Below are 26,752 nucleotides of genomic sequence, written 5' to 3' on the forward strand. Positions count from 1 at the left end.
GCGATTCTAAAAAAGGCAGAAGTTTTTTTTTTTTTTTTTTACCTTAATGCATTCTATGTATTATGGTAAAAAACCTTCTGGGTGCAGCTCCCACCCAGCCCTCATATACTTACCTGAGACCGATCTCTATCCAGCAATGCGCATGACAGCAGCGACTTTCCCAGGTGTCTCTCTCTGCATTGGCTCACACAGCAGTGGAAGCCATTAGCTCTAGCTGCTACCAATCACAGCCAGTGAGCCAGTTAGGGGAGAGTTTGGCGTGGACCGAGCCACGCTGTGTGTGTTTGACCAGACAATATCCATTCACAGGCCAATGGCTCAGGAGCAAGCCTGCTCAAGTGCCTCCAAAGCAAGAGGCTTGCTTTTGGGGGACGGGGGGGGGGGGGGGACGGGGGGGGGACAGGGGGTTGAGGAGCCAGAAGTGCCGGTGGGGAACCCAAAAAGAAAAAGATCGGGGTTGCTCTGTGCAAAACCATTCAAAAGAGCAGGTAAGCATAACATGTTTATTTTTTTAAATGGCACCCTTTTCAATCACTTTAAAGGGCAATTGAAGAGCCACTCCAGCCCTGTCTGTAATTCCTCACTGGAGGTATATGCATTACTGAGGAGGAAGCAGCACAGGTGTTATGAGATGCTGGAAATAATATAATGCATCTTGTTCAGCGATATCCAAATATAAAAGCTTAATAAACAACAATAAAAAGAAATAAATTGTGCAATTTGGAGTACAACAATGTAATTAGAAATGTCCCTCATTCCAAAACCCATTCATAATAAACAATGAACAGGCAAACCACTAAACACTTTTCTCCTTTGCAGTTCAAATATACAGTTTGGTCACTGGCTTCCTGTGATTGGACAGTGTGGAGCAACAGTATACTGATTAGGTCACACCTCTGCTGGCTCTGATAGTCCCCCTCACTGCTGTGCAGAGCATTCTAGGAGACATACTGAGGCACTTGAAACGGTTTTAAGAAAAATACACTGAATGATTTTATGAGTAAATAAATAGATTACATTTTTTTTAAACCAACACATACATGCAACAGACAGCGGTTTTTAACCGCATATGTTGCAAAAAAAAAAAAAAAAAAAAAAAAAAAAACCTGCAATGCAATGACATAATGTGCTAGTATGCATCGCACGCTAGGACATTATGAAATAATCCCCTTGGAACAAAGTCCTCCAGCGCTGTAATGTCACCACTGAGAAGGCTGATATGTTCCCCTTGTCGTTCTTCCAGGTTTGCGCTCTCTGGCTATGCGATTGGCTGGAGCCGCCACTCCTGTGAAGGCATGTAGGAGCCCTACAAGGTTTGCCGGACCTTCAGAGCTCTTGCGCCAGTGATGTCATTGGCTGCATGCAGGGTAGATATACCATAAATGGTGCACGTTTAGGAGATATTCATTTTAGCTAAAGGTAAGCGTTATTATAGGCTTACCTGTAGGTAAAAATAACCAAGTGGGGTTTAACCACTTCAGCCCAGGAAGATTTGGCTGCTTAATGACCAGGCCATTTTTTTCAATACGGCACTGCGTCGCTTTAACTGACAATTGCGCAGTCGTGCAACGCTGTACCCAAACAAAATTGGGGTCCTTTTCTTTCCACAAATAGAGCTTCTTTTGGTGGTATTTGATCGCTTCTTTGATTTTTATTTTTTGCGCTATAAACAAAAGAAGAGTGACAATTTTGAAAAAAACAAAACAAAAAAAAAACAAACAAACACAAAATCTTTTACCTTTTGCTATAATAAATATCCCACGTTTTTTTCAAGGGGTTAACTGTGTTCCTAAGGTGTATTCTAACTGTAGGGGGGATGGGACTGACTAGGGGAAGAGAGAGATCGGTATTCATACTTAATATGAACACACAATCTGTCGCCTCTCAGAGTTTACACACACAGATCCCGGTTCTCGCTCTGTCACGAGCGATCGCGGGTGCCCATCGGTCATAACGCTCGCCGGGCACTTGTACCGGCACCGGGTACACACTGCGTGCGCACGCCCCTAGTGGCCAAAAGGCGAAGCGACGTAAGGTAACGTTGATTTGCCTAGCCGAGCCAACCTGCCGCAGTGAAACTGCGGCGGCTTGTTCGGAAGTGGTTAAAACAAGTTTGGACTCCACCAAGCAGTTTGCCCTGCTAATGGAGCTAAAGCTGGCCACAGATGGTTTGAATTTTGGCCAGTTCAGCAGGAACCATATATGGGCACGCTGTTTGTATCCAAGTTAACAATAAATCAACTTTGGTACAACCAGCCTGTCAGATTTTACATGCGATTATGGCTAGTGGCTATTGTAGTAATCCCTGTGTTCTCTCCACAATAGCTCCATAGAAGGGATCAAACCGTGGCTGCAGGAAAGAAAAAGAATTTAACACACATGCCACTATTTTCTACTAGCCGTATCTCGCTGGACTCTTTTCAATTTAAAACTATATGTTCTAAGTTTTATAGTTAGTGGGACATTACAAGAAAAACAGAGGGGTGATAAAGTCTAAAAAATGTTGTCATCATGTGACTTCTAACCCACCTTTTGAGCCATATGAACACAGGCCCTCAAAAATAACACCATGAAGAATGAATGTGATTCTGCCGGTCAGATTAGAACCCATAAACCATTCTGTGTCCTCTTTATTAGCTTTCATAAAGAAATATCGGAGTGCTATCTGTGCAATCTGTTCTATTATTATGATCTCTTAGAAACTGGTTTTCCAACACCTCTGTGTTTAAGATTCCATATGCATGAGCAGCAACATGGGGCACCTGGAGACTTCCAAACAGACTCTTTGTGCATAATGAACTGGCAGCATCACAGAGATTTGAAATGTGAGCATGGAGCACTTTTGCAATTTCTTAAATTGCTTGTTATGCTGCGTACACACGGTTGGAAATTTCGGCTACAAAAGTCCGACAGCCCGTCCGACAGACTTTCGACTGACTTTTGGCGGACTTTTAGCAGACTTTCTAACGAACGGACTTGCCTACATACGATCACACAAAAGTCCGACGGATTCGTACGTGATGAAGTACACCGGACTAAAATAAGGAAGTTGATAGCCAGTAGCCAATAGCTGCCCTAGCGTCGGTTTTTGTCCGTTGGACTAGCATACAGACGAGCGGATTTCTGGGACCGGCGGAGTTATAACGTAAAGATTTGAAGCATGTTCCAAATCTAAAGTCAGTCAGAATTGTGGTTGGAAAAGTCCATTGAAAGTCCGGGGAAGCCCACACACGATCGGATTGTCCGCCGGCTTTGGTCCGTCGACGTCTGTCGGACTTTTGTAGACGAAAATTTACAGACTATAATTTACAGTCCTATCAATGTTTGCATTGTGCATCGGATGAAACAGACTTCTCCTCCCAATCTGTAAGGATATCAGACAGGCAGGATAGAATGTTCAACCCTACCTAATATAGAGCAACCATGGGCTGATGCAAGTGCTGTATGTCTGGGTCTGTCAAATGGGGCCATATTCCTGCATGGTCAAAACTGTCAAAAATTAGGCTTCCCAACTCTACTGATGAATTGGGACAGCTAGTCAAATCTTAGATAAAGCAACTCTCACAGAGAGATAAGAACATGGATGGTACTGTACTTGTAGTTCCTCTGCAATAGATCAGATTTTACAGATTTATTTGTCCACCTTTTGACTTTCTCTGGTTTCCTTCAGACCCCAGAACATGTTGCAGAACATCTCATAGCAGAAGAAGGTGAGTCCAGTTGAAACAGCAGCTTTGAGCAGACTTGGGGACAATCCTTTGAAGAAACCCCTAAAGCCTTCTTCCATGTAGATACGATATACACAATCTCCGAGACTCCGGTACGTTCTGACCTGATGGAATAATTAAGCCAGAATAATAGTATTCATATGTATAGTGGCTTGCTTAGGAAAAACAGGAAACAAGCATTCATGAAAAGATAGTAAGATGACATTACAGGGAAAAAGGCCTTTATTTAGAGGAAAGAAACCCAAATTTCTAAATTTATCAGACGCAAGATAGCTGATGTGGTCTCATGGGACGTACTTTTTTCACCAATATGCCATGACCAACCATAAGTAGATTAGTTCCAATCATGTAATGCAGGGCTTGACAAATTTGCTTTGAATCTAGGAGCCAGCTAAAAAAAAATGAGGAGCCAGAACGACAAAGCCTCTTCTCTTATGTAGCCCTATGACACCCTAGAGAATAAAATAGTAATAGTTCCAATTTTTTATGTCACACGAAAGGTCTAGGAAACACATTTCAGTAAAAAACACAAATGTTTTAGTTAAAGTTATTTTAGGGAGCACAAAACCCCAAAAAATCTGCCAATTTTTGGTAAAATATAAATGCCAAGGTTGCACCAAGTAAATAGAAACCCAACATGTCAAACCTTAAATTTGCGTGTGCTTGTAAAATGGTGACAAACTTCAGTACCCTATATTTTCTATAGCTAACGCTACGGCAATATGTAACATGTATATCGCAATCAACGTTTTCAGGCGTAGGCGCCCCAATGCACGCGCTTACGTTTGTAAGTGCATATATGGAGGGGGGGGGGGGGGCATTTTATGTACTTGGGTGTAACTTTTAATGTATGGAAGCATCCGGGAGGCAGCGCAGCTGCCCGAATGCCTCCATCCAACAAGTAAACTGCCCGGCACTCCATGTCCCGGGCGTCGGGTGATGGGAATTGTGCATCCCTGCACCTGGTGCCAAAAATGAATGGGCTGGCAAAAGTGTGTAGATTAATCAACAGATCTACAGACATTCTCACACAGGGGGTAGGCAGGCCATACACGATTGGAATCTCGGCCGGTTCAGCAGCAACCAGCCAAGATTTAAACCATGTATGGGCAGGCTGAATGAACCAAGTTGATTGATCGATCAACTTGGGTACAACTAGCATGCCGGGTCTTACCTACGATTATCGCTAGCGGCGGCTATAGCCACTAGCAATAATCACTGTCTTCTCCCTAACGGAGCTGCCGTCACTGAGAGAGACATAGTTGAAATTCAGGCTGGACTTCAAACATGTATTTCCCTCTTTATTGCCTTTACACAGGATGTAAAGGATTAGTAGTTTATGGGAAGCTGATAACATTGCTGAGTTCAGTTCACAGGAAGTGACACGCACACTGTATTCCTGGCAAGACCAGCGTGCGTTTTCTGTACTTGCCAAAAAAGTTTTTTTTCTAAAAAATAAAAATGAAAGCAGCCACCACATCTAAAGACTGGTAAGCTAGGTATAGTTATCCTTTAGCCCCAGTTCCCACCAGTGTGGCTTTGAAATCGCACTACTTCAGTGCGATTTCAAAGCTGCAGATCAGTGTGATTTGGATGTGCAATTTCATTGCAGGCTGCAACTTCATTTAACAGAAGTCAATGCAATTTGCAATGAAATCACAAAAAAGCAATGCAGGAATCTTCTTCAAAGTCGCTTCGACTTGAGTTGAAACAATTTGAATGGTTCTATTGCCGCAAATAGGGTGCGACTTGTCATGCGATTTTGAACTGTCAAATTGCATTGGTGTGAACGAGGGCTGAAGCCCAGCTAATTGCGGGTTATGGTCAGTCATACAAAAAGTAAAAATATAGTCATCCCTGTGCTCTATCATCCCACCAACAAGCACTCTGTGTAAACACCTGACTGACAGCACTTTCCTATACTCTTCATACTACCACTGCACAATAGCTGTTAGAAATGTTAGAATGGTGGTAATATGTAAAGATACATTTGAAGTTGAAGTCTAGTTATATAAAACAATCTATACCTTTAGTGAGCTAACTTACCCCTACCCGTTGTGCAGACAGCTGGATCCTGTAAACATCTTCTATAGAGGGATGCCCCGTCCTCTTCCTACTTCGCTTCTGGTGCTGTCAGAGTTAACAGCTTTGGGTCTTCTGTGAAGATGTTGTGAAACATTTCTGTATGAGGACCCGCCGCCTTTAAAAAACATTTTTTTAATTGCTTTCATTGACTGTAGTACAATCTGTGACTGTGGGAAGAATCTGATGAGTAAGTGGATTTTCTCCCTCATTCACAGATCGTGTTACAGGCAATGAAAATTTTTTTCTCAATAGAGGAAGAGGGAAGAGAGGGCGAGTCCTGGTCAGGAACTATTTCGAAGCAGTTTCACCGAAGACCAAAAGCTAATAACTCCAGCAGTGCTGGAAGTTCAGAGACAGGAAGAGGACAGGGCATTCTTGCAAGATTTCTACAGAATCCAGCTGCATGTGGTATGTCCTTCCTTACAGGCAAATTAAATCACTAAAACTATAGAGAATGGCTTTAACTATTTGTTCATGAATACATACTGTAACAGGATTAAATGTGTGCCTTTTGTATTCTCTCATAGCTTTGCTTTAATTCTTTTAATGTATTTTTATATTTTGCTCAATGACACATGCAATGCATTCCCATCCCTAGCCCAAGAAGTAGAAGTTCTTACCTCTCCAAATGCTGCTCTTGCCTGCTCAAATCCCCCAACCTGGAGCCTTTTTTTAAGCAGATCCAGCGGATAAGTGGCTGTTTTACTAATCACTCCAGCCCCACTACCACAAAGGAGGTTCTTCAAGTTACCTGTTTAGAGAATATAAGTAAAAAAGTAACCATTTATATGTGTAGTAGAAAATATAAAAGTTGAGAAATAAGACCATTTGAACAGGAACAGAGGAAATTAAATTACGTTCCGTTTTAATTCCCTAAAAGTAGAAGTCCACCCTAAAACTAAAATCCCTGCATCTACAGACATTGACGATCTAACACTAATCTATCTAGCCCTGTAAAGAAATCAGTATAATTACCTTTTCTGCAGCCAATCCCATGCTGAGCTGTCATCTGCGGTTTCGCTGTGGAGGTGGGTGAAGAGCACACATCCGACAACGAAAGCCCCATAGTAAGTCTATAGGTGATGTCACTTCCCATTCATTTCACAGCCGTTGCCGGCCGTGTCCTCTGCAGAGCTTCCACCACTGGAGGTCGGATCAGCTTCAGAAAAGGTATGTATACCGATTTCTTCTATACAGGGCTAGATAGGTTAGGGATGCAGGGATTTTAGTTTTAGGGTGGACTTACACTTTAAATTAATAATCCACTACTTTCAGCATCTTTTGTAATACATAGCCTCTCTCTGTCCAGGTTCTGTTGCGTAAAAGATTATACGAAGCTAATACAGAGTCAGATTTCACAAACGTATACATTTAAATATACTTAAACAAATTTTTTTTTCATATTTCCCTAAAATTAAGCTTTAAAAGCAACCTGTGCTGAAATCAGAAGACAGAATTTCTGATAATTTCACATGTTAGCTGGATTGAAGAACCTTCCAGTGCTTGTTCCCCTATAGCTTAGGTTTTTTTTTATCACCTGCTTTTTTTTTTTTCATATCAACGTTTTCCTTTTTACTATATTGAAAACACATATTAGATATCAGCACCATCCTATAACAGAAATGGGTACATACGTATAATATATATATATATATATATATATATATATATATATATATATATATATATATATATATATATGTATATGAATACAGTTACCACTAGCTAGACACTTTATAGAGAAGGGGAATACAATGTCCCAGTTAAAATTCATGGTGCTGGAAGGCATTAATAAAAACAGGAGAGGTGATGTTCGTGAACTAATTTTAAGAAAACGTAAGGCTCATTGGATAAATTTTAATACTATTACTCCAAAAGGTTTAAATACAGATTTGGATCTTTATATATTTGTACGATTTATAATACATTATCTATAAAAGTATTTTATGGTATCCTTCTAAATATTTGGATTATGTTTTTTACATATGTATATATATTTTTTCTACAGAATGACAATGTGATGGTTCCTGAGTGAATAGTGAGATGAGTCTCTACATGGTTAACCATTTGTATATCAGTGGTGTGAAATGATTAATGAACGAAGGATTAAAATTGTACTAATGAGCAATTAACCATAGATTGATTCCATATGTGATTTTTTGGGGAAAAATGTAGAATTGCAATGTCTGTGATCAAAATGTTAGATGAGGAAGGGAGTGAGCATGCGAGTCCTAAACGGAAATCTTTTTGAACACTTTCTGAGATGTAACTTTCCAAATCTTCGAACGAATAAATGAGGTTTTTAAATGCAGCAATCCTTTGGACTTTTTTGCTTATACGTATGGTCAGTGGGAAGACCTGATTGCTTTGCACTAATTGTGGACCGGGTGCAGCTTTCCTTAACAATATAATATATATATATATATATATATATATATATATATATATATATATATATACACACACACACACACACACACACACACACAGTATCTCACAAAAGTGAGTACACCCTCACATTTTTGTAAATATTGTATTATCTTTTATATGTGACAACACTGAAGAAATGACACTTTGCTACAATGTAAAGTAGTGAGTGTACAGCTTGTATGACAGTGTAAATTTGCTCTTCCCCCAAAATAACTCAACACACAGTCACTAATGTCTAAACCGCTGGCAACAAAAGTGAGTACACCCCTATGTAAAAAATGTCCAAATTGGGCCCAGTTAACCATTTTCCCTCCCCAGTGTCATGTGACTCGTTAGTGTTACAACGTCTCAGGTGTGAAAGGGGAGCAGGTGTGTTAAATTTTGTGTTATCGCTCTCACTCTCTCACACTGGTCACTGGAAGTTTAACATGGCACCTCATGACAAAAAATGCTCTGAGGATCTGAAAACAAAGAATTGTTGCTCTACATAAAGATGGCCTAGACTATAAGAAGATTGCCAAGACTCTGAAACTTAGCTGCAGCACAGTGGCCAAGACAGGACAGGTTCCACTCAGAACAGGCCTCTCCATGGTCGACCAAAGAAGTAGAGTGCACATGCTCAGCGTCATATCCAGAGGTTGTCTTTGGGAAATAGACGTATGAGTGCTGCCAGCATTGCTGCAGAGGTTGAAAGGGGTGGGGGGTCAGCCTATCAGTGCTCAGACCATACGCTGCATCAAACTGGTCTGCATGGCTGTCGTCCCAGAAGGAAGCCTCTTCTTAAGATGATGCACAAGAAAGCCCGCAAAACAGTTTGCTGAAGACAAGCAGACTAAGGACATGGATTACTGGAACCGTATCCTGTGGTCTGATGAGACCAAGATAAACTTATTTGTTTCAGAAGGTGTCAAGCGTGTGTGGTGGCAACCAGGTGAGGCGTACAAAGACAAGTGTGTCTTGCCTGTAGTCAAGCATGGTGGTGGAAGTGTCATGGTCTGGGGCTGCATGAGTGCTTCCGGCACTGGGGAGCTACAGTTTATTGGGGGAACCATGAATGTCGACATGCACTGTGACATACAACCCCAAACACACCTCCAAGACGACTACGGCCTTGCTAAAGAAGCTGAGGGTAAAGGTGATGGACTGGCCAAGCATGTCTCCAGACCTAAACCCTATTAAGCATCTGTGGGGCATCCTCAAACGGAAGGTGGAGGAGCGCAAGGTCTCTAACATCCACCAGCTCTGTGATGTCATCATGGAGGAGTGGAAGAGGACTCCAGTGGCAACCTGTGAAGCTCTGGTGAACTCCATGCCCAAGAGGGTTAAAGGCAGTGCTGGAAAATAATGGTGGCCACACAAAATATTGACACTTTGGGCCAAATTTGGACATTTTCACTTAGAGGTGTACTCACTTTTGTTGCCAGTGGTTTAGACATTAATGGCTGTGTGTTGAGTTATTTTGAGGGGACAGCTAATTTCACACTGTTATACAAGCTGTATACTCACTACTTTACATTGTAGAAAAGTGTAATTTCTTCAGTGTTGTCACATGAAAAGATAGAATAAATAAAATAATAAAAAATAATAAATAATAAAATATTTACAAAAATGTGAAGGGTGTACTCACTTTTGTGAGATACTGTACACACACACACACACACAGCATAATTATCCACTTCAGGTCTGGAACATTTTTACCCCCCTTCATGACTAGGCCATCTTTTGCAATATGGCACTGTATTACTTTAACTGACAATTGCACTGTCATGCGACGCTGTACCCAAATACATTTTAGGCCTTTTTTTCCCCCCACAAATAGAGCTTTCTTTTGGTGGTATTTGATGACCTCAGCGGTTTTTATTTTTTGCGCTATAAACAAAAAAAGAGCAACAATTTTGAAGAAAAAAAAAAACAATATTTTTTACTTTCTGCTATGAAACATATCCAATAAAAAATGTAAACAAAAATCTAATTTCTTCATAAATTTAGGCCAATATGTATTCTGCTACATGTTTTTGTAAAAAAAATCACAAAAAGTGTATATTGATCAGTTTGTGCAAAAGAGCTTGTTTACATAGGCAGATCGCCGTTCTGCCTCTGTGCTGAACGATGAGTGGGTGCCAGTGGACATCAAGTCCGCGGTACCCACAGATCAGCTCCCGCTGTGTTTAATCACAGTGGGAGCGTGTCACCAGCGGTGAACATGCGTATCCCACACCTGAAAGTGTAGGATCACATACTAGGTATGTGATCCAGTGCAGCAGTGCCACCCTGCCGCTATATAAGTTATATGGATGGCAAGTGGTTATACTGTATCTTCATACACACACAATTTACTTATCCATAAGAATCTTTAATTAATGACTGTAACTAGTTGTGGAAAAGAATAGAGGATGACATCTGAACATGCCATCAGGTTTCAGCACCTCTTTTATCATGGTCTGGTGGTGAGGCAGCATTCCAAACTCTCTGCAACAGATTATAGAAAGAGAACTGAAGGCCGGCATATGGAAACACTGCTAAAAGAGTAGGACTGAGCCCCCGGTAGAATGTGAGAAATCCTTCTGTCTTGAACATAGTGACAATGGCATGGCGGAGTGTTCTATACACCTTGGAAAGAAACAGTAAATTAGATGTGCTTCGCATTTTATAGAAGATCATTATGTACACAGAACTGTTCTTCCCAAAACAAATGGACTGTAAAAAGAGACAGTATTCATAACATATGGATATATACTGTACATCTGTTGTAGGGTTTTACATTTAGTATTTTTTTATGCTCAGAAACATTTCGCATTCATCACACATCAGCTAAGGGAAAGTGATCACATTTGTTCTTACCTGTAGATAGGTACTATGTAGGCAGCATTTGCAAAATGTTTATGAAATAATAGAGGCTTCAATACTTTCTAGGTCACTCAGTGCAAGTATTCAGATCAGGAGGTCTGACTTAATTCTGACTTGTGAGGTCTGTACTTGTTCCAGGGCTGTCTCTCAAAGTACCAAAAAGTACCACAGGCAACAGGCATCAAGCATGCATTTTCAGAAGGTCAGCACTGGCATGTCTCTCATTTCAGGATTCCTTTATTAAATTAAATTATAGACTCATTGTAGAAGATTTACTAACTGTAGAGAACACAGAATCTGGTGCAGCTGTGCATAGTAATAGAACCACAAAAAAAAAAAAAAAAGAAACTGCAAATCATGCATTACTACAATGCATCGGTATCAATATTGGTCTGGGTTATCGCATAAAAAAAGATATACGCCTAGGTTCATTCCCCTGGATGGAGACCAATGGTGCTCCAAAGTTTAGTGTCTTCCTGGCACTTTAAACAGCATGAGAGTATGTGGTGAAGAGCCGCCAACTCGTCCTTCCGATAAAGGTACTTTATTAATAAAGGGTACAGTGTGCAAGGTACAGCAGCTTACGCGTTTTGGTACAAACCTTTATTCATAGCCATGTGTTATTGCATGCCTTTCCGTGTACTGACAAGGCTTAATTAACCACTTCAGCCCCGGACCATTATGCTGCCTAAGGACCAGACGACTTTTTCCAATTTGGCACTGCGTTGCTTTAACTGCTAATAGCGCGGACATGCAATGCTGTACCCAAACGAAATTTGCGTCCTTTTCTTCCCACAAATAGAGCTTTCTTTTGATGGTATTTGATCACCTCTGCCGTTTTTATTTTTTGCGCTATAAACGGAAAAAGACCGAAAATTTTGAAAAAAAATTATATTTTCTACTTTTTGTTACAAAAAAAATCCAATAAACTCAATTTTAGTCATACATTTAGGCCAAAGTGTATTCGGCCACATGTCTTTGGTAAAAAAAATGTCAATAAGTGTATATTTATTGGTTTGCGCAAAAGTTAGCGTCTACAAGCTAGGGTACATTTTCTGGAATTTACACAGCTTTTAGTTTATGACTGCCTATGTCATTTCTTGAGGTGCTAAAATGGCAGGGCAGTACAAAACCCCCCCAAATGACCCCATTTTGGAAAGTAGACACCCCAAGGAAATTGCTGAGAGGCATGTTGAGCTCATTGAATATTAATTTTTTTTGTCCCAAGTGCTTGAATAATGACAAAAAAATAAATAAAAAAAATTACAAAAAGTTGTCACTAAATGATATATTGCTCACACAGGCCATGGGCATATGTGGAATTGCACCCCAAAATACATTCATCTGCTTCTCCTGAGTACGGGGATACCACATGTGTGGGACTTTTTGGGAGCCTAGCCGCGTACGGGGCCCCGAAAACCATGCACCGCCTTCAGGATTTCTAAGGGCGTAAATTTTTGATTTCACTCCTCACTACCTATCACAGTTTTGAAGACCATAAAATGCCCAGATGGCACAACCCCCCCCCCCCCCCCAAATGACCCCATTTTGGAAAGTAGACACCCCAATCTATTTGCTGAGAGGTATGTTGAGTCCATGGAATATTTTATATTTTGACACAAGTTGCGGGAAAGTGACAATTTTTTTTTTTTTGCACAAAGTTGTCACTAAATGATATATTGCTCACACAGGCCATGGGCATATGTGGAATTGCACCCCAAAATACATTTAGCTACTTCTCCTGAGTATGGGGATACCACATGTGTGGGCGGTGCTTGGTTTTCGGGGTCCCGTAAGTGGCTAGGCTCCCAAAAAGTCGCACACATGTGGTATCCCCGTACTCAGGAGAAGCAACAGAATGTATTTTGGGGTGAAATTTCACATATTCCCATGGCATGTTTGAGCAATATATCATTTAGTGACAACTTTGTGCAAAAAAAATTGTCTCTTCCCGCAGCTTGTGTCACAATATAAAATATTCCATGGACTCGACATGCCTCTCAGCAAATAGCTTGGGGTGTCTACTTTCCAAAATGGGGTCATTTAGGGGGGATTTGAACTGTCCTGGCATTTTATGCACAACATTTAGAAGCTTATGTCACACATCACCCACTCTTCTAACCACTTGAAGACAAAGCCCTTTCTGACACTTTTTGTTTACATGAAAAAAATATTTTTTTTTTGCAAGAAAATTACTTTGAACCCCCAAACATTATATATTTTTTTAAAGCAAATGCCCTACAGATTAAAATGGTGGGTGTTTCATTTTTTTTTCACACAGTATTTGCGCAGTGATTTTTCAAACGCATTTTTTGGGGAAAAAACACTTTTTAAAATTTTAATGCACTAAAACACACTATATTGCCCAAATGTTTGATGAAATAAAAAAAGATGATCTTAGGCCGAGTACATGGATACCAAACATGACATGCTTTAAAATTGCGCACAAACGTGCAGTGGAAACAAAATAAATACATTTTTAAAAGCCTTTAAAAAGCCTTTACAGGTTACCACTTTAGATTTACTATTTCTACTGCTAAAATTACTGCCCTCGATCTGACCTTCGTGGTGATACCTCACATGCATGGTGCAATTGCTGTTTACATTTGACGCCAAACCAACGCTTGCGTTCGCCTTAGCACGAGAGCAGGGGGGGACAGGGGTGCTTTTTTTTTTTTTTTTTTCTTTTTTTTTCTTTTTTTTTTTTTGCTTTTTTATCTTATTTTTAAACTGTTCCTTTCATTTTTATTTTTTTTAATCATTTTTATTGTTATCTCAGGGAATGTAAATATCCCCTATGATAGCAATAGGTAGTGACAGGTACTCTTTTTTGAAAAAATTGGGGTCTATTAGACCTTAGATCTCTCCTCTGCCCTCAAAGCATCTGACCACACCAAGATCTGTGTGATAAAATGCTTTCCCAATGGCACTGTTTACATCCGGCGAAATCTAAGTCATGAAATGCTCGTAGCTTCCGGTTTCTTAGGCCATAGAGATGTTTGGAGCCACTCTGGTCTCTGATCAGCTCTATGGTCAGCTGGCTGAATCACCGGCTGCATTCTCAGGTTCCCTGTTGAGACAGGAGAGCCAGAGAAATACACGGAAGACGGTGGGGGGGGGGGGCATTCCCTCCCACTGCTTGTAAAAGCAGTCTAGAGGCTAATTAGCCGCTAGGATTGCTTTTACATGAAAGCCGACCCCTGGCTGAAAAGAATGATACCAAGATGATACCTAAACCTGCAGGCATCATGCTGGTATAACCACTCAAAGTCGTGAATGGCGTACCTGAAGACAAAAAAATGGTTAACAATAAAACACAGTAAACGGTAAAGTATAAAAAATTGCATACCTGAAAAGCAAACATGATAAAACATAATAACAATAAAACATTGCAGAATAGAAAACAGTAAAAAAGAGCAGAACAATAGAGAGAGAGAATAGAGAGAGAACAATAAAACGACAACTATTTGTATATACAGGTAAAAGCCAGTAAATTAGAATATTTTGAAAAACTTGATTTATTTCAGTAATTGCATTCAAAAGGTGTAACTTGTACATTATATTTATTCATTGCACACAGACTGATGCATTCAAATGTTTATTTCATTTAATTTTGATGATTTGAAGTGGCAACAAATGAAAATCCAAAATTCCGTGTGTCACAAAATTAGAATATTACTTAAGGCTAATACAAAAAAGGGATTTTTTAGAAATGTTGGCCAACTGAAAAGTATGAAAATGAAAAATATGAGCATGTACAATACTCAATACTTGGTTGGAGCTCCTTTTGCCTCAATTACTGCATTAATGCGGCGTGGCATGGAGTCGATGAGTTTCTGGCACTGCTCAGGTGTTATGAGAGCCCAGGTTGCTCTGATAGTGGCCTTCAACTCTTCTGCGTTGTTGGGTCTGGCATTCTGCATCTTCCTTTTCACAATACCCCACAGATTTTCTATGGGGCTAAGGTCAGGGGAGTTGGCTGGCCAATTTAGAACAGAAATACCATGGTCCATAAACCAGGCACGGGTAGATTTTGCGCTGTGTGCAGGCGCCAAGTCCTGTTGGAACCTGAAATCTCCATAGAGCAGGTCAGCAGCAGGAAGCATGAAGTGCTCTAAAACTTGCTGGTAGACGGCTGCGTTGACCCTGGATCTCAGGAAACAGAGTGGACCGACACCAGCAGATGACATGGCACCCCAAACCATCACTGATGGTGGAAACTTTACACTAGACTTCAGGCAACGTAGATCCTGTGCCTCTCCTGTCTTCCTCCAGACTCTGGGACCTCGATTTCCAAAGGAAATGCAAAATTTGCTTTCGTCAGAAAACATGACTTTGGACCACTCAGCAGCAGTCCAGCTCTTTTTTTCCTTAGCCCAGGTGAGACGGTTTTCGCGCTGTTTCTTGGTCAACAGTGGCTTGACACGAGGTATGCGGCAGTTGAAACCCATGTCTTTCAAGCGTCTCTTGGTGGTGGATCTTGAAGCACCGACTCCAGCAGCTGTCCACTCCTTGTGAATCTCCCCCACATTTTTGAATGTTTTTTTTTTCACAATCTTGACTAGGGCGCGGTGATCCCTATCGCTTGTACACTTTTTCTGACCACAGTTTTTCCTTCCCTTTGCCTCTCTATTAATGTGTTTGGACACAGAGCTCTGAGAACAGCCAGCCTCTTCAGCAATAACCTTTTGTGTCTTTCCCTCCTTGTGCAATGTGTCGATGGTCGCCTTTTGGACAGCTGTCAAATCTGAAGTCTTCCCCATGTTTGTGTAGGCTTCAGAACTGGACTGAGAGACCATTTAAAGCCCTTTGCAGGTGTTTTGAGTTAATCAGCTGATTAGTTTGTGGCACCAGGTGTCTTCAAAATTTAACCCTTACACAATATTCTAATTTTGTGACACACGGAATTTTGGATTTTCATTTGTTGCCACTTCAAATCATCAAAATTAAATGAAATAAACATTTGAATGCATCAGTCTGTGTGCAATGAATAAATATAATGTACAAGTTACACCTTTTGAATGCAATTACTGAAATAAATCAAGTTTTTCAAAATATTCTAATTTACTGGCTTTTACGTGTATAAATATTTATATATTTATTTATTTTTTTTACACTTTTTTTTGTAACTAACTTTTATAACTGTAACCGGTTCCAGGTTCGGGTCTCTCAAAATGCGATGGCATCTTGGGAGACCCTGTGAAAGTGTTCCTAGTCTGTGCAATGCTGTACGCTACGCTAATACTCAACTAGTGTATGGTAGCGTTCAAAACATTCACCAATGCAAAGACCAGGATTGTCAGGACAGGAGGGACAATAATAGCGGGTGTCATGCCTATATCCGCGCTTGCTGCAGACACAACATCTTTTTTGGGGGGTTCGTTGGGTAGGGGTACTCGGGAGGACATAAAGAAAATGCCTCTCATGCAGCCGACTGCATTTGGTTGGGGATGTGAATGGGGGAAGTACGGGCGCTGCAGAAGTGGTGGGTTCCCAATTAGGATTGGCGAATGCAGCAGGAAGGGCACGATGGGTCTGTTTGTCTTCTTGGTGGTAGTGGGACACTACTTGTGCTTGCCACCTCACCAGCTTGAACTGCACTTATGGGACTCGCCACGTCACCAAGTCTTACTGCAGTGCTGGTTTGACTACGACCGGGGTGTACTAGGCCGCTGGTGCTTGCCAGTTCACCAAAACGCTACCAAAAAAACTGTTAGCGATCGCAGGGATCAGGCCTGACTCTGCGAACGCTGCAGTTATGCGTTTAGAGTTTTGTAAGTGACCGATAGATACTGCACTTGGGTGGGGTGGGCTGGGCTGGGCCGGGCGGAGGGGCAAAACGCAGGTGCTAGCAGGTATCTGGGCTGATCCCGCTAACACTGCGTTTTTGGGAACCCTAAACTGCTGGGGATGCTAGTATAGATCTGATCGGATCAGATAGTGATCCGTTCAGATACTATACCACTAAGGGAGGCGTATGCGTTAGCGGTACTGGCGCTAATCTGACGCTGCCTGGGGCGACGCATATCACCGCCGGGCGATCAGGGGGGCTAAACCTTTATTCGTTAATAAATGGCGGGTGCCCTGACACTATAAAAAATAAACGAACTAACCAGCGTCACCCGTAACAGTTATACGGTGATCAGTGGTGAAAGGGTTAACTAGGGGGCAATCAAGGGGTTAAAACCTTTATTAGGAAGTATATGGGGGTCCCTGTCCCTATAAAACGCTGACGGCGAACCTAAATATTTACCTCCCTAACTAGCATCACCAGCGACACTAATACAGCAATCAGAAAAATGATCGCTTAGCGACACTGACTACGGGGGGTGATCAAGGGGTTAAAACTTTATTGGGGGGGGGGTTAGGGGGGGTACCCTAGACGTAAAGGGGGCTCACATTCCAGTCTTCTCTCCTCGGCGCCGGAACGGAAAATGCCGAGCCGAGGAGAGATATCATTTCCTCTGCCTCTGTATACAATACAGAGGCAGGGAAATGATCCCATTGGCCAGGAATGGATGGCCTCCCCCTCACCACCGATCGCCGGGGAGAATTTGCCGACCGTCCGATCGGACCCCCCACCCGCGGGCAGGCAAGGACTACCTGTAAGCCCTTTTGCCTGCCCGTGCCACTCTGCCGACGTACATCGTCGCGCGGCGGTCGTCAAGTGGTTAAAAGGAAGATGTCAGTTGAGACAAATCTCCCAGCAAATATACATACAAGGTTATGTCCATTTTGTATTTGTGATGGTTTTAAATGTGAGTTCTATGCTTATCTGCATGAAGATTTAAAATTCAAGTCATATTAGAGCTGCACGATTCTGGTTAAAATGAGAATCACGATTTTTTTGCTTAGAAGATAGATCACGATTCTCTCGCGATTGTCGCGACGTAACATCATCTTTCACATTAAAACAAAAAAAATTGGGCTAACTTTACTGTTTTGTTTTTTTTGGTTTTTTTTATTCATTGAAGTGTATTTTTTCCCAAAAAATTGCGTTTGAAAGACCGCTGGGCAAATACAGTGTGACATAAAATATTGCAGCAATTGACATTTTATTTATTCCCTAGGGCCTCTGCTAAAATATATATAATGTTTGGGGTTCCAAGTAATTTTCTAGTAAAAAATATTGATTTTAACTTAAACAAGTGTCAGAAAAAGATTTAGGCTTTAAGTGGTTAAACTTCCTGCATTTATTTACAGGTTGTGAAAAACTTGGCAGACTGCCTGGATTTTTTTTTCACACAGAAGTTTTATCCCTTTGAAGAAGGAAGAATCTGCTCACTCAGCTGTCAAAAGAAAACATCTGGGCAGTCTGCCAAGTTTTAACTTGAAACATTGTAACTAAAGTCTCTCCACTTGTTATATGAAAAGAATCGCAAACTCTGCAACAGAGATCTCAGGGGTGTTGAATCGAGATCACGTTTTTTTAACGATTAATTGTGCAGCTCTAAGTCATATGCTTTTGCAGTAGTTGCAATTACGTGGCACTTTTGCGGACTCCAACAGGTTTTCTTCTAAGATTGTCCTGTATTTGGCTCCATCCATCTTCCCATCAACTCTGACAAGCTTTCCTATCCCTGCTGAAGAAAAGCATCCCCACAACATGATGCTTCCACCACCATGTTTCACAGTGGGGACGGTGTGTTCAGAGTGATGTGCAGTGTTAGTTTTCTGCCACACGCAGCGTTTTGTTTTTAAGCCAAAAAGTTAAATTTTGGTCTCATCTGATCAGAGCACCTTCTTCTACATGTTTGCTGGGTCCCCCACATGACTTCTCGCAAACTGGACTTCTTTTGGCTTTCTTTCAACAATGGCTTTCTTCTTGCCACTCTTCTATAAAGACCAGATTTGTGGAATGCACGACTAATAGTTGTCCTGTGGACAGATTATACCACCTGAGCTGTGGATCTCTGCAGCACCTCCAGAGTTACCATGGGCTTCTTGGCTGCCTCTCTGATTAATGCTCTCCTTGCCTGGCCTGTCAGTTTAGGTGGACGGTCATGTCTTCGTAGGTCTGCAGCTGTGCCATACTCTTTCCATTTTCAGATGATAGACTGAACAGTGCTCCGTGAGATGTTAAAAGCTTGGGATTTTTTTTATAACCTAACCCTGCTTTAAACTTCTCCACAACTTTATCCCTGACCTGTCTGATGTGTTCCTTGGCCTTCATGATGCTGTTTGTTCACTAAGGTTCTCTAACAAACCTCTGAGGACTTCACAGAACAGCTGTATTTATACTGAGATTAAATTATACACAGGTGGACTTTTTTTTACTAATTAGATGACTTCTGAAGGCAATTGGTTCCACTAGATTTTAGTTAGGGGTATCAGAGTAAAGGGGGCTGAATACAATGCACGCCACACTTTTCAGATTTTTTTTGTAAAAAAAATTCAAAACCATTTATCATTTTCCTTTCACTTCACAATTATGTGCCACTTTGTGTTGGTCTATCACATAAAATCCCAATAAAATACATTTAAGTTTTTAGTTGTAACATGACAAAATGTGTAAAATGTAAAGGGGTATGAATACTTTTTCAAGGCACTGTATGTTTATCATCAGCTGTGATAAGCAATGCCAATAATTATATTTAAAGCCCAACTCCAGGCAAATAGCTATATATAAGGTTGGAATAAATATATGGGAGCCACTTGATCAAAACCAGGTGCAAAAGGTGGAGTTAGCCTTTAACATTTTTTTTTTTTTTTTTTTTTTTAGTCCAGACCATAAAAATAAAGAAATTATATAAACAATCGCCATGCATTCCCTTCAAGAGAAGTCCAACTTACCTTGGGTTCCCCCTGAGCAGCGAAGCGTGTCCTCAGTGTGTCCAGGGGCTGTACAGTGAGAGTTGCTGAACAGGCAGCCAGACCTCCACACATAAAGTGAACTGCGGGTGCTCGCGTGTCCAAGGATGTGGATGTATGAATACCTTCAGTTAGGGCCTCAAAACTTACAAACTGTAGGTTGAAGAGACAGAGAGAAAGTTGAATCCCAACACAGCAAAACAGTGGCTGGCCACAGACATAAAATAATGAGCAGAACAAAATCTATATAACCTACTGCGACTGCTAGTACCCACCATGATTCCTGTCTGAAGCTGACAGCAGTGCACATGCAGTACTTTAACCACTTGCTTACTGGGCACTTAAACCCCCCTCCTGTCCAGACCAATTTTCAGCTTTCAGTGCTGTCGCACTTTGAATGACAGTTGCGCGGTCATACAACACGGTACCCAAATAAAATTTTTATCATTTTTTTCCCACAAATAGAGCTTTCTTTTGATGGTATTTGATCACCTCTACGGTTTTTATTTTTTGTTAAAAAAATTGAAAAAGACAGAATTTTAAAAAAAAAAATTATATTTTTTTTATATTTTGTTATCAATTTTTGCAAACAGTTAATTTTTCTCCTTCGTTGATGTACGCTGATGAGGCGGCACTGATGGGCACTGATAGGTGGCAGTGATGGGCACTGATGGGTGGCGGTTATGGGCACTGATGGGTGGCAGTGTTGGGCACTGATTGGGCACTGATTGATGGCAGCACTGCTAGGTGGCACTAATAGGTGGCACTTGTGGGCATTGATAGGTGGCACTTGTGGGCTTTAATAGGTGGCACTTGTGGGCACTGGCAGATGGCACATCTGTGCCTCCTTCCTCTTCGGGACCGATGTCCCTTTGACATAAGCCGGTGATCGGCTTTTTTTTTCTCCTCACGCTGTCAGCGTGAGGAGAAAACGAAACCGATCACCGAGATTTTGTTTACATCATGTGACCAGCTGTCATTGGCTGACAGCTGATTACATGGTAAGGGGCCGGGACCGGCCCCTTACTCGGATCTGTGATCATCCGAGTCTCCGTGACTCGGTGATCACAGCGCGCACACCGCGCGCCCTGCAGGGTGCGCGCGGTGCGCGTGCATAGGGGAGGACGTCATATGACGTCCTCCCGGAGATTGAGGTCCGCGCTGTAGCCGTCATTCGGCTATGGCCCGGACCTCAAGTGGTTAAACCCTATACCTATTTCCATAGTATAGTGAAGGAATGGCCCCACTTGAAAGGGACTTTAACAAGCCTAGCTTCAGCCAAAACTTTTATTTTTATTTATTTTAGAAAGAGTGGGAAGTGATAGACTCTCTCCCTAACATAGGAGAAAGGAGGGGCACTAGGACAGAAAGCCACATACAGCAAAAAACACTTCACAGAGGATCTGATTTGTTGTTGCTGTGTGTGTCCCAAATGGATACATGTCCCTTCAATTACTGTACTTCAGAAACACTGTCATTGAGAAAGAAAGTCAAGGGAAATCTTCCCTTCTCTCACATCCAGCACATTTCGTGAGACATATTTTATGAAATAGTTTTGAATAATAGGAAAGGATAGTGCCTGAGGAAACTTGATGTTATCCTCGAACACAAAAGGCACGTCCCAATAATAAAAAGTGCAGCTTGGATTTAAATGCACCCATTCTTTTTATTTAGCTGTAGACAGTCCAAACTAATACGAGGTAAGTGAACTCACCTGTACAGCACCATAGGCAACAGAGAGGAGCTGTGCTGGGACATGTCCTTTCCAGAACCCAGGTAAGCCTTCCTCCTTCAGAATCAGTCTGAATGCCTGTACAATACCACTATACTTCCCATGGGCTCCTTGCCTACTCAGACCCTCAATTTGCAGCTGTGAAATAAAAACCAGAGAGATCACTATATTCCTAAAGGTTTTTTTTTTTTTTGCTATAAAAAAAAAAAAAAAATGCACAAATGAAATTAGTAGTCTTTGTGTCCTAGGAGATAGGGGCAGCCTGACATCTACTTACAGGTAATGAATAAGCGCACCTGTTAGTGTGTGAAACACGTCTACCATTTGAACTGTCTGTTACACTTGGGATTTTCATTCATTAAATAAGAATTTTGATGGATCTTGGAGTGCAGCCATTTCTTCAGTGTTGATCGTATGCGGAGGCGAGCCGAGGCGGGCACCCATGATATCATTAGGCTTCCTGTCTCACCTGGAGCAGCGAGTTCTTTTGTTTGGATATTCTACTTACAGTGCCTTCAAAAAGTATTCATACCCCTTGAAATGTTCCACATTTTGTGGATACAAAATAAGGTAGTACTGAGTATTAACAGGGAGACAGACTTTTTAGGCTAAGAAACAGTAGAGAAGATATAGCAGTATAAAAAATATAAATTTATTGAAAAATACAAATATCTAAAAAACAAAATGACAGTTGTAACATAAAGCATCTATGATTATTGTGCAGTGAGCCCTTGTATGTCTACGCGTTTCGTCGTTAGGCTTCCTCAGGACACGGCCAAGGTTCACAGATGAGACAAAGAAGGAAATATGTCTCTCTAACTTAAATTGAAATGCAAAAACATGCAAATCACGGTAGGATAAGAAAGTTCAATCAGCAGTTAGAGAGTATATTGGATATAGCTAAATATCTCAGCAGGGGCATGTAGATAGTGTTACTAATTATGGGAACGGCCATTAGAGGGAGGAAGGCCAACACCGAATGCACCAATTAGATCCAGGATTTAGTATCAGCAATGCTGAAGGCTCAATATAATCCCATCGCTGCATATTCAGGATACAAATACTCCAGCGTGCCCCTGGGAGACAGCATTACACTGCACATCGTGTATATTGTGCGTCATGAAAGAGAGAGAGGGAGCACAAATAGCATAATACTGTATCAAACTGTTTTATTAACGCATAGAAAGGTACTCGCATATGGTAGAATTAACAAAGGCATAAGTCACTGACACCAGCGCCTGTGACAGGAAATGATGGAAGGACGTATGCTGACTCCTCCCTACGCGTTTCGTCACTCTGACGTCATCTGGAGCAACCAGATGACGTCAGTGTGCACAACAATTGTATTTAGTACTTTATTTTTATCTGAATGGGTATTATATATATTGACTTCTTACACCAAGGATCACACACTTTGTTTTGTTTTTGTTTTAATGTAAGACCACACTGTATAAGTATTTTTTGGTTTGGTTTTACACAATTGATACATATTGGTAACACTTACTTATACTGTGGAATATCTCCTAGTTTTTAGGATTTTTCCAAAGGAAGGAGTTTATGTATCTTTACACCTCTAACCACTATTTGCTAGCAGTAGAACAGTGCCATATCTACTTTGTTTTCTTTTCATGTGATATTACTCCACTTAGTGGTAGTAACTGGTAGAGACAGCAGTTCTATTAACCCCCTCCAACCTTTTATTCAGAACCTAGTCCGTTGCGCAGAGATTTTTTCTTTTTCCCAGGTTTTGCTTTATACTTGCTACACACATTACAATCTCATTATGTAATTCCTGTGAAATCTCCCCTAGATGAATGAATAAATACATACATGGCCCAGGAGCCTTCCCAGCAATCCATTCAATTTATAATCGATCAGGTACAATCAAGTACCACACATCTGATGGTACATCTGAAGGAGATTGCAGAGTCAGACTTTAGACATTGCCATACTAAATAGGAGTTAACTCTTTCTGCACCTCCAGGTATCTACAGCTCCCATTTTGAGTTTCAAAGCAAAATCATTGTGTTCTTAGCAGACGTAGGCATATGTGCTCAATGTCCTCTCTATTAGTGTCTAAGGTTTAAATGAGTAGTTTAGGTGACCTTACTATTGCAGGGCAAATTAAACAGACATTTAACACCCCCCTTTTCCCAGTTGTATGTATTCACTTTTCCTTGCTTCAATGCCATTGCATTCTGGTATTGGGAAAATAAGTCCTGTGTAAGCTGCAAACCAACTTGTCAACAGTTTGCACATGGCTATGGATTCCAGGTCCAAAGTGGCAGTGCTGGGTCACTCAGGAGGCACCTAGTGTTGTCCCATGGAGGGGGGAAGTGAGCCACCTGCTCATCCAGTGAGTTACATGCTCACCTTTCCTCACTACATTGAAAAGGGGTGACACTTCAACAAGGAAAGAGGAGTACATGCATCTGGGGGAAGGTGAGTGGAGTTCATTGATCCTTTCCCTTTGTCCTGCATGCAAGTATTCTTACCAAAGCATTTTATTGTGAAGATAGATGTTGTCTATGTATGAAATCTATATTCTATGTACATGAAGATAGCCCTTTTTGATTGTACACAATATACTTTCTGCATACTAGTGCAGTACAGTGACTGTGCTCTACTGTTCTTAGCATGTCATTGGAAGTCTACAGACCTTTACTTCTAGATCAGTCAAACAATGGCTTGTTTCAGTACTGAGCACTCTACATCATTTTTTGGGCGCTTATGCAGTACCCATCTGTCAGGGCTGGGCTCAGTCCTTCCTTCTCTAGCCACTCAGCTGTCGACTAATTGTCAGCTCCTATCTCTCCACAGTGACTCACCTGTTGATATCCTGCTCGTCAGTCCTGCCTACTTAAGCCGTCCAGTCCAGATGATCTCTGCCTTTGCCTTGGTCACATCTCTAGAGATGCTCTCCTGTGTTCCTATTAAAGACTCGCTTGGCTGACATTCCTTTTGGCTCCAGATCCTGCTTGCTGTTCTACTACGCCCATCTCTTGCTCCCTGATGTTTTGGCTTGTCTGACTATCCGTTCCGGTTCCTGAACTCTGGCTATGTTTTGACTATGTTTACCTTTTTTTGATTACTATTATTAAACAAGTGAGATTTAACTGTACTTCTGTCTCAGTCCGATTCATGGTTTCTGACACCGTCTATACGAACACCTGCTGCAATAAATGAACTTCGGTAGACTTAATATTTATATAGTTTTTAGTTATTTTTTTATGACAATTGTGCCAATTAAAAATGAACACATGGAGGATTAAATGTATCAATTCAAAACCAGTTTGTGTAAGCACCTCCATGTGTTTACAAACTTTAAAGCCCAACTCTGGTCTCTAAATCCCCCTGCTTGTTTTTCTCTTTCCTCCACTACAGAACCCCTGAAACCTTTTATTTTTTCAGGCACCTTCATTCTGGTGACATCACAGGTGCTCTTTACCCCTTTATTCCCCTGGCAGTGAGCGGGATCCTAAACGCTGCAGATTGGTGTGCCGCATAATGAAATGAGTCCAGAGTAAGTGGCATGACCTTGACACCATGGGCACATTTTCAACATACAGGTGTATCTGCTGGGAACATTGCCAGGCAGGAGATGAATATATCAGCTAGAGCTGCTTTTTTATCCTTAAAAGCTGCTGGAAGATCCACATTTGTGGATTTTACCCACACTGGAATTTCTAGCTGGAATCTAACAAAAAAAAAGTGTGTTGATTTAGCATGCATCTCCAATGGCATCAGGTTTGGCCTCCTGCCCACTCCCAGTACCGGCCCATCACTATTATAGGTTGCCTTGCTAAACAATAAGTCCAAATGGGGGGGGAGGGGGTCGAACAAGGTAACTGAGTATTTCAATTTTCTGGGGTTGCATCGTGCTCTACGTGAAACTAAAGCAGGTGTTTAGGCACCTTAAAGTGTTTGTACTTAAATGTAATAAAGTATTCACTTAACAACTTAATGCCATCCACGAGTTCACTTTAAGAATAAGAACCCCACCATTTGTAGTAGAAAATATATAGGAATACCTGGAAGCGAATTTTTATGACATCCAGAGGACTAATGAAGGCCCTTGTCACCAGTCCAGAAAGTGAACCAGCAGTGGCTACTTCAGTGGTAGACAGAAGATGTCTCTTTGAGTCAGGGTCATATCCCACCATCCTCCAAGGGAACCTGAGAGCAAGCAAAAAATAAACAGCATGTGATTAAAATCACATAGGAACTCCTCTCCACTACTATAGTTTAGCTGGGTCACTCTGTTAACCAATTCTGAGGGAATTATGGACGCCAACCAGTGTTGACCTCTGCTTTTGCAAATGCTACATTTCTGGACTGTCTGTGGCCTGAAACTCCCACAGCTCCTCCTAGGACCTAGAGTGATGGTGATCAACCTAATAAATCTAAGGAGCCTTAAGTCCAACCCCTGACAAGTCCAGAGAGCTATATAATAGCTAGTTTGTATGCTTTGGGTATGTATTGGGATGGTATTTTTAGATTTTGCAGTATACCTGACCATATAGTACATGTTTTTGGGGACAGCTAGGGCTTTAATTGGGAGGCAGATTTAGCCCAGAGATGGGTGTCAAAGTAGCCCATTATTTACAACTGCTGTCAACACAAGACAACAGAACAAAATCCAGACCTACACTATTAATGCAGCACATCACATGGCATCTTGCTGTATGACATCCTTTTGGACTTACAGCACTAAATGAAATGAGTGTGTTGTGTTACAGTAACATGTATTACAACAATGCAAAGCTGTAAATCTGGGTTAAATATGGAAATTATTAGTGCAACAGCAGACAGAAATTAGCACGACAGACACATTTTTAGATGTTTGCGTTGGGGTTTTTCTTTTTTTTTCATTAGGGTCATGATCTTGTCAGGGGAAACCAAATTCCCTCATGCACTTCTGCAGCAACAGATGATTTATTACTTGCCCTTTATAAATATGCACACTGGAGATACAGGAAGTGCAGATGACATCAAGGCGCTGCTTCTTTAGACACAATGCAGAATGCTGCTATTTAGTGACCTGTAGAAGGATTGTACAGTGAGGGAAAAAAGTATTTGATCCCCTGCTGATTTTGGACGTTTGCCCACTGACAAAGAA

At 41.3% G+C, this 26,752-nt stretch overlaps 1 protein-coding gene across 1 annotated transcript in view; it reads right to left on the reverse strand.

Annotated features, from left to right (window-relative positions):
- Positions 1-396: 396 nt before the first annotated feature.
- Positions 397-26,752, reverse strand: part of SLC25A19 (solute carrier family 25 member 19) — a 34,964-nt gene continuing 8,608 nt past the window's right edge. The window contains exons 2-8 of the mRNA XM_073608150.1: positions 25,665-25,809; positions 21,616-21,771; positions 19,884-20,054; positions 10,670-10,853; positions 6,434-6,564; positions 3,644-3,832; positions 397-1,663 (exon numbers count right to left, since the gene is read on the reverse strand). Coding sequence (XP_073464251.1) covers positions 1,652-1,663; positions 3,644-3,832; positions 6,434-6,564; positions 10,670-10,853; positions 19,884-20,054; positions 21,616-21,771; positions 25,665-25,796 — 975 coding nt within the window. The 5' untranslated portion in view covers positions 25,797-25,809 and the 3' untranslated portion in view covers positions 397-1,651. The remainder of the gene's footprint in view (positions 1,664-3,643; positions 3,833-6,433; positions 6,565-10,669; positions 10,854-19,883; positions 20,055-21,615; positions 21,772-25,664; positions 25,810-26,752) is intronic.

The sequence above is a fragment of the Aquarana catesbeiana genome, linkage group LG12 (genome assembly GCF_042186555.1).
Source record: "Aquarana catesbeiana isolate 2022-GZ linkage group LG12, ASM4218655v1, whole genome shotgun sequence".
Classification (NCBI taxonomy): Eukaryota; Metazoa; Chordata; class Amphibia; order Anura; family Ranidae; genus Aquarana; species Aquarana catesbeiana.